Source organism: Embiotoca jacksoni, unplaced genomic scaffold (genome assembly GCF_022577435.1).
Source record: "Embiotoca jacksoni isolate LCO1_2020_lvr unplaced genomic scaffold, fEmbJac1.0.p SCAF_13, whole genome shotgun sequence".
NCBI classification, from domain to species: Eukaryota; Metazoa; Chordata; class Actinopteri; family Embiotocidae; genus Embiotoca; species Embiotoca jacksoni.
Genome location: NW_027185263.1, coordinates 16,922,391 through 16,937,941, shown reverse-complemented (window position 1 = coordinate 16,937,941; position 15,551 = coordinate 16,922,391). Strand labels below are relative to the sequence as shown.

The 15,551-nt window shown below is 42.5% G+C and overlaps 1 protein-coding gene across 1 annotated transcript in view; it reads right to left on the bottom strand.

The window, feature by feature from the left end:
• Window positions 1–9,809: 9,809 nt before the first annotated feature.
• Window positions 9,810–15,551, bottom strand: part of zzef1 (zinc finger, ZZ-type with EF hand domain 1) — a 28,010-nt gene continuing 22,268 nt past the window's right edge. The window contains exons 53-54 of the mRNA XM_069146985.1: window positions 14,523–14,594; window positions 9,810–12,282 (exon numbers count right to left, since the gene is read on the bottom strand). Of these exons, the coding sequence (XP_069003086.1) occupies window positions 12,202–12,282; window positions 14,523–14,594 (153 nt within the window). The 3' untranslated portion in view covers window positions 9,810–12,201. The remainder of the gene's footprint in view (window positions 12,283–14,522; window positions 14,595–15,551) is intronic.

The following is a 15,551-nucleotide window of genomic DNA, read 5'->3' as shown; positions in this document are numbered from 1 at the left end:
ACAGTGTTTTTGGAGCTTGACCCAAATTGGGAACTTTTTTAGCCCCGAGTATGGGTCAGGTATGTAAAGATATATCTGGCGCATTAAATTGAACCTTTCTTTTAAAGGTCACACACTGTATAAATTAATATTTCCATTTTTTTTTTTTATTATTATTATGAAGCAGCTCTTGGTGCGATACACATTCTGTGTAAGTGTCAAAATGCAAACACCCTGTATTAATCAACAGTGTTATTTGAACAAGCGGTTTGGACCTCTGTAAGCTTGCGATGTCACAAACTCACATTGATGTCATATGTCCATTCTCCGCTGGGCTCACTGTCTAACCTTTTATGAGCAGGAAAACACAGAGTGGTCTTTCCATCCTGGAGCGAGCAGACTATAAGACTTAATAAAACCTGTGATTGGTCATCATGGATGTGCACCACTCAGAAAAGTTAGCCAATCAGAAGAGAGGGTCACTGATATTAATGTGTCTTAAAGACACAGATACAAAACAGCCTTTTCTTCATAGAGCTCCACAGAGACGGGTAAGAGAGAAGATGTAAAAGTATATCGAGACTTTAAACCACAAAAATATCCTCTTATGGATATCAAAACTTCAAAATAAAACACCAGATGTAAAAAAAAAAAAAAAAAGGTTAAATATAGGAGCTTTAAACATGTCCCTTGCAGGCCACACATCTGTTTTGAGGATACCCTACCCTTCAGGATATATTATAATGTGGAGTTATTTTAGAAATGAGGACAAAAACACCTTTTTTATGACCTGATTGGAGAAAGAATACAGGTATGTACTGCCGTGGCTCCTGACACAGGCTGCAGTCTGGAGGACATCAGGTGACGGCTAGCCAACCTGAGGCATTACAGAATTTGAATAACAAATGTCTGGCAGGCAGTGACGGACACTGGATGCAAACAAGACTGAGATCATAGACACTGGGTTTGGTTTCTGTGTGACACGCAAACCTCTCTCAGTGTGCACATTATTGCTGTTACCTAAGGAGGTTGAAAAACATTGTCAGGTATTGTCATTTATTGTAGTATAAAAAAAAAAATCCGATCAACACAATACTTTAGCAAGAAACATATTCAAAGCAAAATTGTGACTTCCAGAAGTGTGCGCTCATGTTCAATGTTCCTATTATGCAAAGTTCTCTGTTGCACTGTTGAACCTCCGTCTCTATCTTTCACCAGCGGTTGAAGATAAGACGAGTCTCATACAGAAAAGCACATCAACATATCAGACTCTAATTTAGACGAGGATGACCATGTGCAGTGGTTTCCTTGTATGATTAGTCCTCAGATGAGGCAAAACTGTTCATGTGAAGTTGTTTTGGAAGCCAGGTTTCATGGCACATGGCCACTGTTGCAGTCAGACATAAATTCTCCCCTTCAGTGAAAACAGGCTGAAGCCTGTGTGATGCAATAGTGCTTCAGTCTAACAGAAACAGATAAACTCGACAGATGTGTTAAAGCAGGTTCAGTTTAAAGATGTGTTGAGAGGAAGTTTCTGCTCTGCACTACTTATTCCTGGACTCCATTACAGCGTGTGCAATGGAAAATCTTTCAGTTTATGCACGAGCTCTCACACAGGTGGCTGAGACACCCGACTCTTCAATGAAGTGACAAACCAGCTGCCTCTGACAGACAGCCAGAAAGCCTGCCTGCTACAGCACAACTACATTTACTCCATTATTTGCTCTCGCTTTCTCTGCAGCAAAAATTCAGAAAAGGGAAATCCCAAAGGAAAGATTTGTCCAGTATTTTGCCCCTCAGTTTTCTAATGATTTGAATATTTCTGCCGACAATTACCTGTAATTTTCAGTGATTTCAACAACTATAATTTAAGACCTTTCCTTTGTTCCCTGTTAACAAAAACATGTTTTTGTCCTTTTTTTGTAAGAACACAAACACAACCCAGTAAAACATGTATGCATACAGGCTCTGCTGCTCCAAGTTCAAGTAATAATAGAAATGGCCATTAACTATTAACCAGCTCCCATTCACTTACGCCGAGGCTTCTGTGTCTGTCAAGGTTGTTCGGTCAGAAAGGATACAAAGCCAAGAAGGCTCAATAAAAATTAACGAATTAAAATATCATCTTTCATGGCCATGACTCCACTGGAGCGTTCACATTCGACCTGAATGAGTTCCAGTACAGTGAACTCTTAAGAACATCGCATTGTGCCGTGAGTTAATGATAGAGTTACAAGTAGACCACTGCAGCACATTGCTGTGCATCAAAGTGTGACCTGAATCTGGGACAAGTGGATGTGGAACAAGTGAGGCACGAGTTGCAGCAGGCTGTTAACATTTTGTCAGCGTCTGGATTCCTTATCAAAGTGAAAAGCAGATATATGTATTAACTGTATATGGACTGGAGGTTCCATGTGCATGCACCCGAGCACATGTTTGACCTTTTTCTTTTCAACTCAGGGCAGCAGAGCTAACATCAGTCGATGCAGGCAGTGGATGACACACTTCTCCGTCTGGCATGGACTCCGTCTTCTGCACGTGTGGTGTATTTCTTCTATAAAAAAACACACTTAAGCGACCAAGGCGACGTCCCTGAAGAAGATTAGCTTAATTAGATCAGTGGATCGCTACACTGTAATAAAACAGGCCTGTGTTGCTGCATGGCGTGGGCCATACGATGTCTGCTTCTCTTAACACCATGATGCTTCTATGTCTGTGCATCCTTGCCAAAACAAAAAGAGTATTCATGCATCAGAGAAGGTTTGAATTTTTGAGTGTGCTTGTCTTTGTGGGTTTGAATCCCAAATGTTGCAGTGGTGCAGCAGCAATGACCTTGCAGAGCAGAGGCTGGGATTTTCCCCTGCATAATGTTCCTGTTCCTTAGTACCCACCATCCCCTCCTATGCTTCTCTTATCTGTGACTTTAATAAAGTCCAGTGTGTGGATTTGTGGGTGAAGGAGTATTCTGTCAATCCCCTGAGCTCTGCTGAACAAGCATTGTCCCTGCAGGATGTAGATCTCCAGCAGAACATTTATCCAAAAGCATCTGTTTTGGATTCAACAAAGTACACAGTGTGCAGCTTCTGTGTGCATACACTGCAGAAGTTGCTGTATACAGGTGGAAGATGTATTCAGATCCCTTCAGTGAAAGCAGTAACACCGCAGTAAAAATACTCCTCTGCAAGTAGAAGTCATTATAAATACTTTTTAAGTAAAAGCACAGAAGTATTGTTAGAAAAATGTGTATAAAGTATTCAAGTTAGAGAATTTGCTGTGTTTCATATTGTCATAGAGATCACAGGCTTATTTAAGCATGAATTGTTGACTTGTGTTTTGTAAAATGCAGCAAAACAAATTCTCACTGTTGTACTTCATTTGGCACTATAAAATCTCAGATACAATTTATTCAATGAATTAGTATTATTGATTCTTTGTAATTATATTTGTTGTTCAGTTCAAGTTAAAAAGAAATTCTACACTTCAGACACTCCCTGCTTCCTTTTACATGGAGGACGGGATGACACAGGAGTCATGACATGGGTCATGTTGAATAGTAATGTTCCTTTTGATTACCATCATCACCATTTGTAAACCAAGAATTACAAGTGGACACTGTAAAGTCTAATTTGAATTGTTATGATGTAAAATAAAATGTTACTCTACCTTAAAATAGGTTTGCAGAAGTAAAAAAAAAAAAAAATCTAAGTTCAATGCATGTAGCTTCCATGACATCACCCATAGGGTTCCTGAAGAGCACTTTTGAAGCTCAGCTCATCATGTCATGTTGGCAGTGCCCCACTCAGCCTCACTCCCGTCATATCCAAAAATGGCTAGATGGGTACCATAGAGCCTTAAAACAATTTAAGCAGATTAGTTATATAAAAATTCCCTCCCTGTACTGCTGTCATGAACAGGAAAATTAGAGACCAAAACCGTTTTTTGTACCAGGCAGCTTAACTTGGCTATAATATTGGGTATTTCAACATGAGGGTCCATCAGGATTGACTCTCTTTTGGAGTCAATCTCAAGTGGCCGTTTGAGGAGCTGCAGTTTTTGGTGTTTCTCCAGATGTTGCCACTTGCATATACTCAAGGGGGAGCTGATTCTTAACTTCTTTAATTCGTGTTTTGAGGCTTAACCTGAACAAAACTTTATCATATAGAGTCCTACAAATCCAATTTTTCAGACAGAATAAGGTCAACACCTGAACCAGTAGAACAGATTAAAATAATCCTAAAAGACAGCAGATTTTTCCTCTTTCAAGGAGAGTAAAACTTTAAAGACTGGATTGTAGTCTCAAATGAAGGAGAACCCTTTAATTATTTTTTTTTAAATATGCATAACAATGCATCATATGTTTTGTTTAAAAAGGTAATTGCAATAAGTCCATTTGTGTCCATGTGTGACACCTCTAAATTGAAGTAGAACAGGCAAAACTCAGGTATAAGACATCAAAATTGTACAGTACTTAAATGCAGCAGTTGAGTGAATGTACTTTTCCATCCTTGTGCATATGTCTGATGTCAGACACATATTTTTCACCAGCAACTAATAAGATTGCTCAGTTTGGGAATAACTGGAGACACACGTGGAAGCTTTGTGTAGCGGTGACGTTCTTTCTTTCAAGCCAACAAGAAAACTACAGGATCATCCACCCATCCATTATCTATACCCGCTTTATCGTGAACAAGGTCACGGGGGGGGGGGGGGGGGGGGGGGGGGGGCTGGGGGGGGGGGGGGGGGGGGGGGGGGGGGGGGGGGGGGGGGGCTGGAGCCTATCCCAGCTCACTTTGGGCGAAGGCAGGGTTACACCCTGGACAGGTCGCCAGTCCGTCACAGGGCCAACACAAAGTGACAGATAGAAACAAAGACCATTCATGCACTCATTCGCCCCTAAAGGCAATTTTGTAGAATCACCAATTAACCTGACATGCATGTCTTTGGACGGTGGGAGGAAGCCGGAGTACCCGGAGAGAACCTACGCAGGCACACGGAGAACACGCAAAATCCATACAGAAAGGCCCCAATGAATTACTGATGTTGGTAGTCAAACTTGTTTGTAAAAGCAGGGCTGCTGAGAACAACAGAATGCAGACAAAGGATGAAAAGAGGAGAGGAAGAGAAAGATAGAGAAGAGAGAGGTTGGCGTGACAAAGAAGAAAACAAGAGCGGAGAAGAGAGGCGGGAGGCGCTGCTGTCGTCCAGGCGTACAGGTTGGTAGGTTCACCTGGCATGGGCAGCCTGCTCCGCAGCATGAAGACACACAACGGGGACTAATGCCGGGTTTATGATACTCTAGCAGCTTTCAGCCATCTCTCAGCACCTGACAGCCTCCTACAAGAGATGGCACGACAACAAGCAGGCCTCCTGTGTCACAGATGAGCAGTGAAGAGTGACTACACAGCTGATGGCACTGTTTCCCGAGGATATCTTTCATTTGATCTTTGCTGCGCTTTGTTACAAGCCTTGAAATGCTTTTCACCAGAAAGGAGGAAGCACACAGCACAAACCCAACCCTCACTGACATTTGTTTGGGAAACAAAAGGAAAAGCCACAGATGGTCCACTTGGGTTTTTAAGTGTCACTCATTTCATCTGAAGCTGTATTGATGCTGTATAAGAATCGACTCAATGAAGGACTTTAAAGCTGGCGAAGATCTAACACTAACATTTGGCTTGGCTGTTAAATGGTGAATGAACTGCACTTTTAGTGTGTTTTAACCATATTGTGTATATAAAATAATGCATGTCCCAGATACTGGCGCCGCCAGCTCATGCTGGTGACATAATTTGGAACCACGGTCTGTGCGGTCGTAATCGGGAGGTGTTTCTTCTCAAACACGTCAGTCAGGCCAGCTGTATACTGTATACAGCCACTGGTTTGTACCTACCTTAGATTGTGACTAAGTTACCTAAACAAAGTCAAAAGTATTTTTTCCAACATAGCCATAATTTAGCATGCACCACTTGCTGATGAGGGGGGATTCACTCCATCAATCAATTTCAGTCATTTGGGACGGGAATGTTCATCCTCTTGAAGGTTACGCAAAGATGTTTGAGCTGCTGAAAATCCAACATTTGCACACTTCCGATGTCCTACTTTGCTGGCTGCAATGCAAACAGCATTCAGTGTAGCTTTGGAAGGGGGAAGGGCTTATGATTAAACTCCATATCACAGTTGATTTGACTTACTTCTTGGAAGGGTACTGACTCAAAGGCAGGTATCACACCAAACCCTGGTCTCCTTTGTGAAAGTCCTACTTGCAGTTTAACACTTTTGCAATTTGTCAGATGACCTTCTGGGGGGCATCAACATCAGAAACACTCATGCCAGCGGAGGATGAGGCGGTGGGACGCCTGTCTCCCCCATCCAGCAACACAGGAGCAGAGACCACCTTTACTTCCCATGTAGAGGCTGCAGGGGAAGTGGATCCACGGTGGTCCTTCAGGCAGCCAGAGGAGGGGGAGAAGGGACAAATAATGAATAAATAAAATAGAAAAATGATGAACATCTGCCATATTGAAACACTGTTGATGGAAGGTTGATATTTCAGTTGTTAAATTCAAGGCAATGTTGATTCAATGTAATCTTTTCAACATTTAAACTTTTAAAGAGTTGATCCACCATTGATTTTTCAACTTGATCAAAAAAACAAATATTTCTGCCCAAAATTCAATGTTGAATTAATATATTTTGCTCTCTGGGATCCCTCTCGGTCACCGCAGTCATCCATGCGCAGAACAAGGAACAAACATGGCCTTTAGTTTGATGCAGGCTCTGGGCTCGACAGGTCGTCTCCATCACATTAGAGTCACTATCTCGTTGTAGTCATACGCAGCCCTGGTCCAAATGATCCAGATTAGTTACTCGGCACCGCAGCTGTCATGTTGGAAGACCCAGCTATCCGTTATAGTCCACCTTCTCCTGGAGCCACAGGTGTCTGTTCCTATAACAGCCCGCTTCTAACCCAGATAGGAGAGAGGCGAGGAATTAGATCAAAAACCGCGAGCTTCTCCCTCCCAGTGCAATCAGACAATAGCATGTGCTAAATATGGGTGTGGGCCTTCGGTGTTACTTATTCTCACTGGGTTCTTGAAACTACCCAATTATCCCTGAGCCTCATGAGAGGGGACCCACAGCAGCCTCATGTCCCAGGAGGGTGACAGAAAGTAGGTCTCATTATGACAAGGTGAAGGTGGAGTTTCCTCCAGCGTGGGAGCAGTTTCATCAGCGGGGTTGAGGGTGTGGACGCGGCCAAAGGCACACGAGGAATCAGCAAGAGGAGCTAGAGAGATGAGCAGAAGGACATCGTCGTGCAAACTGAGTCAAACCAAACACATTTGTTACAGTGAACCTTGTAACAACAGAGACATGTAATTCACTGTCATTACCAGACTCAGGATTTGTAGTTCTCATTACTATTGATGTTGAGTTTTTAGGATTTTTTTTTTTGTAATTTGTTTCACATTAGAAAGGAGCGGTGTCAACCTGTGAACTAATCATCTTGGACTGTAATGTACTCCTGCATTGTGTTGTATTGTTCTGCGGCATTTCAGTTGTCTGGCCTTGTTCGACCTCAGGCGGTCCCGTTTCATTGGACTCTTGTTGAAACTCAGTCCACTTGTGGACATTTCAGTCATCGTACAAACAGACATGTATATATTTTTCTGTGAGCATTTTTATTCAATTTTGTGCCACTCTGTCATGTTTATCTGTTTGTGGTTTGTTTTGGTATTTTGTGAAATGAACAAAATGCCAGATTTATTGTATTTACAGTATTGATTTTTGTAATTGATGAATGGAAGTTTACTGTAGCAAGAGTTTTTTGGGGGCAAGCTCCAATTGGTCCTCAGTAGTATTGTAATTAATAGCTCTTCTGCATTGACTTTACTTTTCAGACCTGGAGGCTATGCCAGCTCTTATATGCAGTCTATGTTCTTTATGTTACTACGTCATCTTGTTGTGCGTCCTCTTCTGTCGTAGTTTAATGGCCCAAACAGGACTATTAGCTCCACCAGTCGTTGAACAAACTCCAAATATCTGCATTAGTGGACAGTGTGAAGAATTAGTGCAGTGGTTTTTTTTTTGTTTTGTTTTTTATCTCATTGCAAAATGTTGGAAAAGCAACTAAACACCAACTGAAAATCTTAGTTTTGGTGACTTTGAGTGTTTTGACTTCTCACCTTGCTGCAGTGATGCATTAGTGTACTCCAGGGTGTGTCAGTACACCATGACATCACCTTACCTCATTGAAAGATGATTATATAAAAATACATAAGTTGAAAAAAGCATAACTCCCACAGAACAAAGCTGCAGCAGCAGAAACAGCTCTGAGGGTGAACTTTGCACTGGTGGCATCATCACGACAGGCTCGATTTGCAACCAAAACAAGTGACCACACATGAGAAAGCATTTGACAGTGTGCCTCCGAAAGTGACGCAAATGACACATGCAGCATATGTCTGGTGACAGCAAAGATCCCTCAGTGGGAGAAGAAGGGAGGCACCACAGGAGGAGACTGCAAAGATGCACATGGATTTGACGCTAATGGTTGTTGGCGAGTCATAAGTGTAAACAGCTGAAGGAGATGATCGTGAAAAGCAAATGTTGCGGTCGTGCTTGGTGCATATGGCCTCCTGAAACAAACTGTGACTCTTTCTCTTACATCACTTCAGTCCTGAAAGTTATGCTAACACAGCAGTTCTTTCCATTCGGTCTCTACTTGTGCTCCAGTTTTGCCTTCAATTACATGTAGTTGCTATTAAACAACTGATTTTAACAGTCTCAGTGAATGTCTTTTTGATGCATTTATTTCTGGAGGCATTCCATTAAATAAGATGAATAAACTAAAGTCTGAAATGTGGAGGCTTTAATTCTGTTTCCATTGTTCACATTATTCCAACACAATTTTCACATTTCACTTGAACAAAATATTTTTTGTTAAATTTCTCCACATCCCCTCCAACTCTTAGATGATCAAATACATTAGACCTTCTTCTAATGATGATGTTACTTCACCCAAAATCACATCTTTCTAATCTCAACAAAGTAACAACCAGCTAAACCAGGGCATCCCCACACCATGATGACATCACCGCTACTGTAACTCTTTTTTCTACCTTCACAGCTGCCTCCTTTCACCTTGAGTAAACGAGAGCACTGGGAAGCTGCGTGAAGAGTAAAAAGCGCAGGGGAGAGGAGCAGGGGCAGGAGGAGGGAGAGGGGGGGGAGGGAGGAGGGGGAGGGGGGCAGGAGAGCTGACTCACTCTGGTGTGTGGGGGGGCTTTGGTGGCGCAGAGGGGCACTGAATCATCTGCAGCCTTATTGAATATTTCCTCCATTTGATGTCATTATCGCCCCAGTGATCATCACTCCCATCATCAGCTCTGTCCCTCAGACTCCAGATTCCAGGCAGGGGAGACACGTCAGGAGGCAGGCAGGCGGAACAGAGGCTGAGTGGGCCCTCGAGGTGAAACCAAGGGGAGATGGAATAAACAGAGCACCACTGTTCGGCTGGAACCCCCCCCAAAAAAATCCTCAACTCTATTTTAGTTTGCAGACATTAGCTTATTTGGCTCAAAATGTGGGTATTTTTTGAAATAAAAGTGTAAGAAATGCATTTATTTTGTTCCAGCTAGAAGCAGCGGGAAAGAGAACTATTGATTGTGTTGGATCTGTGGGTAAATCGAAGCATACACGCTCTGGGTACAATGTCTACTAGGAGGAAGAGAGTGAGTGAGTGTGTGGGTTCTAATCAATCCATGATTTGTCGGAGCACAGAAATTCAGCGTTGAACCCACACATAAAGAAAGATGACAGCACTAGTCCAATTGAAGTCATTTCTATTTTTATTAGAAATGGATCACTTTTCAACCCAAGCAGTACTTTTGTTTTACCTTCATTGTGCCATGCATACAAAATCAGAGTCAAAGTGTCCATCTGTTAGTGCCCAATAAAGTTTATATTTGTTAGGGGTTGATATCAAAGTCTTTTCCTGTGCAATTGATATTCACAGATATGTACATTCAAATTAATCAGCCTCAAATATCAAGCATCCTTGCCAAAAGAAACCAACAGTAAAAGTAAAAAGTTACAAAAAACCTCAAATTAAACTATATATTTATCTTTTAAAATAGAATTAATAACAATTCCGCTAACATGAGTTAAATTATGATTGCTTCATTTTTAACCATAGGCACGTCGTAGATAGGTGAGGTGTCGCAGAAGCCCAACGGAGGCCATGCATCTCCTCCTGTCTCCTCACTGCAGCTGATGTTTGTGTAAACAAAACCACCATAGCGTTCCTGTGGTCCATTGTGGGACCACTTCAAAATAAAAGTCAAAAATAAAAAGAACTGAAGGATGTCTAAAGGTTTCTTCTGCTCCAGCTTCTCACAGGTCAGTTAGCTATCTGATATGTGAACAACAGAGAATTAACTCTACCAGGAGCTCTGTTGGAGATGTTTCATGGTTCACAATGACTGGTTTCTTTGGTATAAAACTACCATGACTTCCTACAAATAAAAGAATCTCTTCTGAAATTTAAACAGTAATGACTGAAAAACTACCCCGCGGTCAACTCACTTTCCTTGAAACTGATGTCTGGATTAATCAACATACAAAACTCGATGCCTCCTTTGAAGTGAAAGGACGTGTCGGATGTGGCTACAGGTTCACCTCAGCATTCATAAGATGTGGGCTTAGTGTGATGTGATTGGAAGTCGCATTAAACATTTAAGGAAGCGTCGCACCGAATATCTGTGGAGTTACAAAAGATGAGGTAATTCAGTATAAAAGAATCTCTCCGCTTAATGATGTGTTACAGGTGAATACGTGGGATAAATGTGTCTAATTTACACTCAGCTTTGTGTTAATCAGTTTATCAGACACAAGTTATGAGGACATAACTCTCATTGTTGATTCGATCAAGTTTTTTTTTTTTTGGTGGAAATAAAGCAAGACTGTTGAAATTTAAGATACAACGAGAATAGTAAGTAAACAGATCTGTGGATGGAACTGGAAGGCCTTTAAGAGACTCAGCGTTTCTCAGTGACATTTTTTGCTGTTATTCATTTCAATGAACATCAATTTATGACATCATGATGGTCTTTCATTCATCCACTAGTAAAAGAGTGAAAACACTTTAACGTCTTGGCAGAATAAAGGAAGGAATGCATTGCAATCGTATATTATCACAGTTTTCCCTCAGATGTAATGTTCCTTTATTCCCATCCTATGCAAAGACTATGGCTATTGTAGAAATCGCTGTTATCCTGGTCAGCTGTCACCAGGTCTGCACCGGGTCCTAGTTCCCCTCAGACATAGATCAGATGTATTGTTGGATATGTATGATAATACTAATCATACCTTTCAATGAGAGCCCTAAAAAATACCATCATCTACTTCTGTTGACTGAAAAGTAGAAGTAAACAGGAAAGGACAGAAGGTGAGTAGGAAGAAAGGAAAGGAGGAGGCGAGGAAGGAAGGAGTGGAATGAGCTAGTAGGTCATTACTTTCTCTCCTTGGTGACTAATGAGACTCCAATGTCCTGAACAGTATTTTTAGGAGGCTCTACATGTCCACCGAGACATACAAGTTGCCAAGGTGACCTGTTTTCACCGTGATCAACTATGTAACCCAGAGTGGCTGCTGCTGTAGGAGGGAAAAAAGGGAAAAAAGGCAGGAACCCGAAAAAAAAAAAAAAAAAAAAAAAAAAGGCATTTACTCCCCCCTGAAGGTTGTGAATTTGGCACACTTCATGTCCTTTAGCACGGCATCTTCAAGTAAAAAAAACAACAACAAAAGAGAGACCCCGCCATTGTTCCTGTTTCATTGAATGCACATGCTGATATACTGGATTCACCTAAGGCAAAAAGGATTGTGAATAAGTGTGGAAAGTGCTCTTTGAGTCTCCCCTCCACAGCGAATGTCCACAGTGCTGCAGAGTTACCGGTGTCAAGAGAAAAATGAGGGGTGTGTGTGCGCGTGCGTGCGTGTGTGTGTGTGTGTGTGTGTGTGTGTGTGTGTGTGCGTGTGTGTGTGTGTGTGTGTGTGTGTGTGTGTGTGTATGGGGGGGAGAGTGGGGGGGTGGCTGTTGGAAGAAAAGCTCTGGATGATAAGGGAGGTTTTTCTCCCTCAACTCTGCTCCTCGTTCAGAGTGAACCTGCTGAGTCAGGACGTGTCCCCTTCAGGTGGCTCTCCTCCCGTTTCCCTGACGACCTCTCAAGGGGACATGTTGAGTAGCTTGGTAGACTTATTGGGGTAATTGATGGCTAGGCTGATGGCAGCGATATTCTTCAGAGCCTGCACAATAAAAAGAAGAAAAAAAGAGAAGTGACTGAGTTTGAGAATTCAGAAGAAAAGATGCAGCGAGAGAAAATCAAGAGGAGTGAGACATTAGAAACCTTCTCTGGCAGTGCAGGCTGAATGGTGATAAACAGGAGCGCGGAAGACGTGATGAATTCTGGGCTGTTTAAGTCACCTTATTTAACATCGGTGTTTAACAGATTATTCTGCCCTTCAATGTTTGTACTTATTGAAATTTGATCACCATCATCTGTGTGTTGGGACTGTCAGTCAGTCAGGCTGTCGTCTCTCTCAGTTTGATCCTGAACTTGTTGTATTTAATTCAAACTTTCATCTTGGGTCATGTAGACTTGAACAAACAGCCAAATTTCACAATAGACTTACAGGCCTGGTGTTACCAGACTCACATTCACTGTGTGAACATAGACGTGTATAGGCTGCATCATAAAGGGCGTAGAGCTCGAGTTCATTTTGAAGCTGAAGTAATCTCCATCCAATTGGCCACCATGTGACTTATGTTGTGCCTCGAAACTCTTCCACCACCACTGTTGGAACAACCTTCAGAAACATACGCTTGAATTCGATGTGATTGCGCACAGCCACTGATCACTGATTGGTCCAGCCTTCAGAGTGACCAAGCAAATCTTCATGTGAACAGGGTTTCATCACAGTGAGGACTGAAACTGTGACAAACAGGCAGGTGGAGTCAGTCTACTACATCGTCACTGTCCTGTGGAGGACATTTCCTTCTGTGCCACCCACAGGTCACATATGATCATTGGATCCATCTGCTAGCTATGTAATGAAAACTGCACATTGAAAATTCCAAGGTTGGCTTAACTGCCTTATACCTGTCATTTTGTTGACTGGCGTGTGCTGCCATGACGATGGTCATACGTTAAATCCATCTTCCTGTACCAGTAAACATATTCTGGCTCAAACATACAATTCAGTGTGACAAAGAGTTTTGGTGTTAAAGTGTGTGTGTGTGTGTGTGTGTGTGTGTGTGTGTGTGTGTGTGTGTGTGTGTGTGTGTGCGTGCGTGCGTGTGTGTGCGCGTGCCCCCCCAGGATATCGATGAATGCAGCTTTAAATGAATATGTTAAATCTTTCCTCAGACGCCTCCTACAGAAGAGACCAGATTTACTTATTTCTGAGGTTTGATGACGATCCTCCAGTCTGCACTTTCCATCGTGTGGCTGTTCAATAATTTGTAATTTTGCAACAAAATTTCTGCTCCTTAAAAAGTGTCCCTCTCCCGGCGACTTCCTCTGAGCTGAGAACAGTGATTCCTCTCCGGCTGATGCCCGACACTCAGCCGGACCTGCTGATAACATGCTCACACGGTTTGGTGGGCAAAGACATCATACATGTCATTTGATAAACACAGGTATCTTACACTGTGGTAAATTCAGTGGAAAATAAAAACCACTGAGCACAATCCTCTGAACACCGGTGATGTAATATATATATATATATAAAAAAAAAAAATTTAAAAAAAAATGTTTTTTTAAGAAGTAGGCCACCAGAGGAAGTTAAAGCCTTTAAGAGAGCTCAAAGAAAACTAAGTTGAAGTAAGTGAAACTGTAGATGGATTTTTTTTTTTTTTTCCCCAGCCCCTTGAATGTGAACTTCAACCAATTCACCCTTAGCCTTTGCATCACTGTTATCATAATAGTTATGACTACTGTGCCAACTCACCTATGGTTTTGTTTTCAACCTGACAGGTATTAGGTAACTGCTCAACAAAGCCACCCACAATGTTTTCTCACCACCCCGCCTCCTCTGCTCCTCTTAACTGCCTTCAGGCTCCTCCACTGTATTACGGGGTCCTGTGGCTCGCTCTGCCACAAGCGCGAATGGCCTATAATTACCACATACATTCGTCCTGAGCACGACCCACACACGTTCAAAAACAAGGGGAGCGGGGTGCCACGGGATCTGCTGGGAGTCAACAACTCGCTGATTCACTAGCAGCAGAAGAGACTCCAGTGGTGAGCTGACTCACAGCGGCTGAGGACCGTTCAATCAGCGGGACTGCGTGGTTAAGGAAGAGTTGCATAAGACCTCAGGGTGCACGGACAGCTTCTCTGCACTACTCGCATCCACATGAGGCACCGATTCACAACTGAACACATCCCAGATGACCCGAGAGTCTGACTGAGCTGTAGACTTTGATTTTAGAGGAAATGTTTATAGTGATTATGAAAAAACAAAAAAAGTAGTGAGAGTCTTACCATTGCAGTGTGATTGAGGAGCTGCTCATCAGTGGTCATGGCTAATAAGTACTCCTGGAGGATGCCCTGTGACTGGACAACACATCAAACGGTGGTAATTAATACATCTCCTACACCATTCAAACATTTAGAAACGCAGATAACCTCACAGGCCAGATAGCTGTCAAGAACAGAAGGAACTTCCCCAGACAGATTAACCCAAAGAGGTTACATAAGACACCTGTTCAGTTATAAATGAGGCCTGGCTCCCTGACCTCTCGCTTCACCTCCATCTCGGCATCAAATTAAACTGTAGAATGTTGGAAAAGTCATTGAAAATTAAGAAGAAAAGACAGAGAGCTTCTGATAAAGCCCTACAGGACAGAGAGGTACTGCAGGTTACATAAGAACAAGGACTTCAACAACACAGATAAATGGGCCGAGACCGGCCAAATGATTCATTTCTATCCTGTAAATATGTCTATTTACGTTTTATATGTCTATTTATGTATGTCTGTTTGGGGTTTTTTTGGACGCCGAGAGCGAACCTAAAACAGGAGTCAAATTCATTGTATGCGTCAACATACAGTACATGGCCAATGAAGTGATTCTGATTCTGAAATGGGGCTTTTACAGCCATGGAGACACAGTCCAGAGTCCCGGTCCACCACGGTTCTCATAGCACCCTGAATGTTTGGCTGGGGGATCGTCCCAGGACCATTTGTACAGTAATGCACGACAAACTATTTTGATTCCTAAATATAACCCTCACTTCCTGGGGTAGAGAGTTCATTGAATCTCAGTGGACCTGGCCACCAACTCCACGTGCATACAAAGACCGAAGACCGATGCCAAAACGTGAAGAGCTTTGACCACTAAACCTTCAAAGTAAGAAGGTTGCAGCCTCAGAGGTCTCCTTGATGTGTCGAGCTGCTCATTATAGGTTCCCACGATTTTGCAAGTGTCAACATGGAGCTGTTGAACTCTACTGTATCTCATCACTGCAGTTAAGCTCATATGATGCGAGGCCTCCTGATCTATGTTGTTATG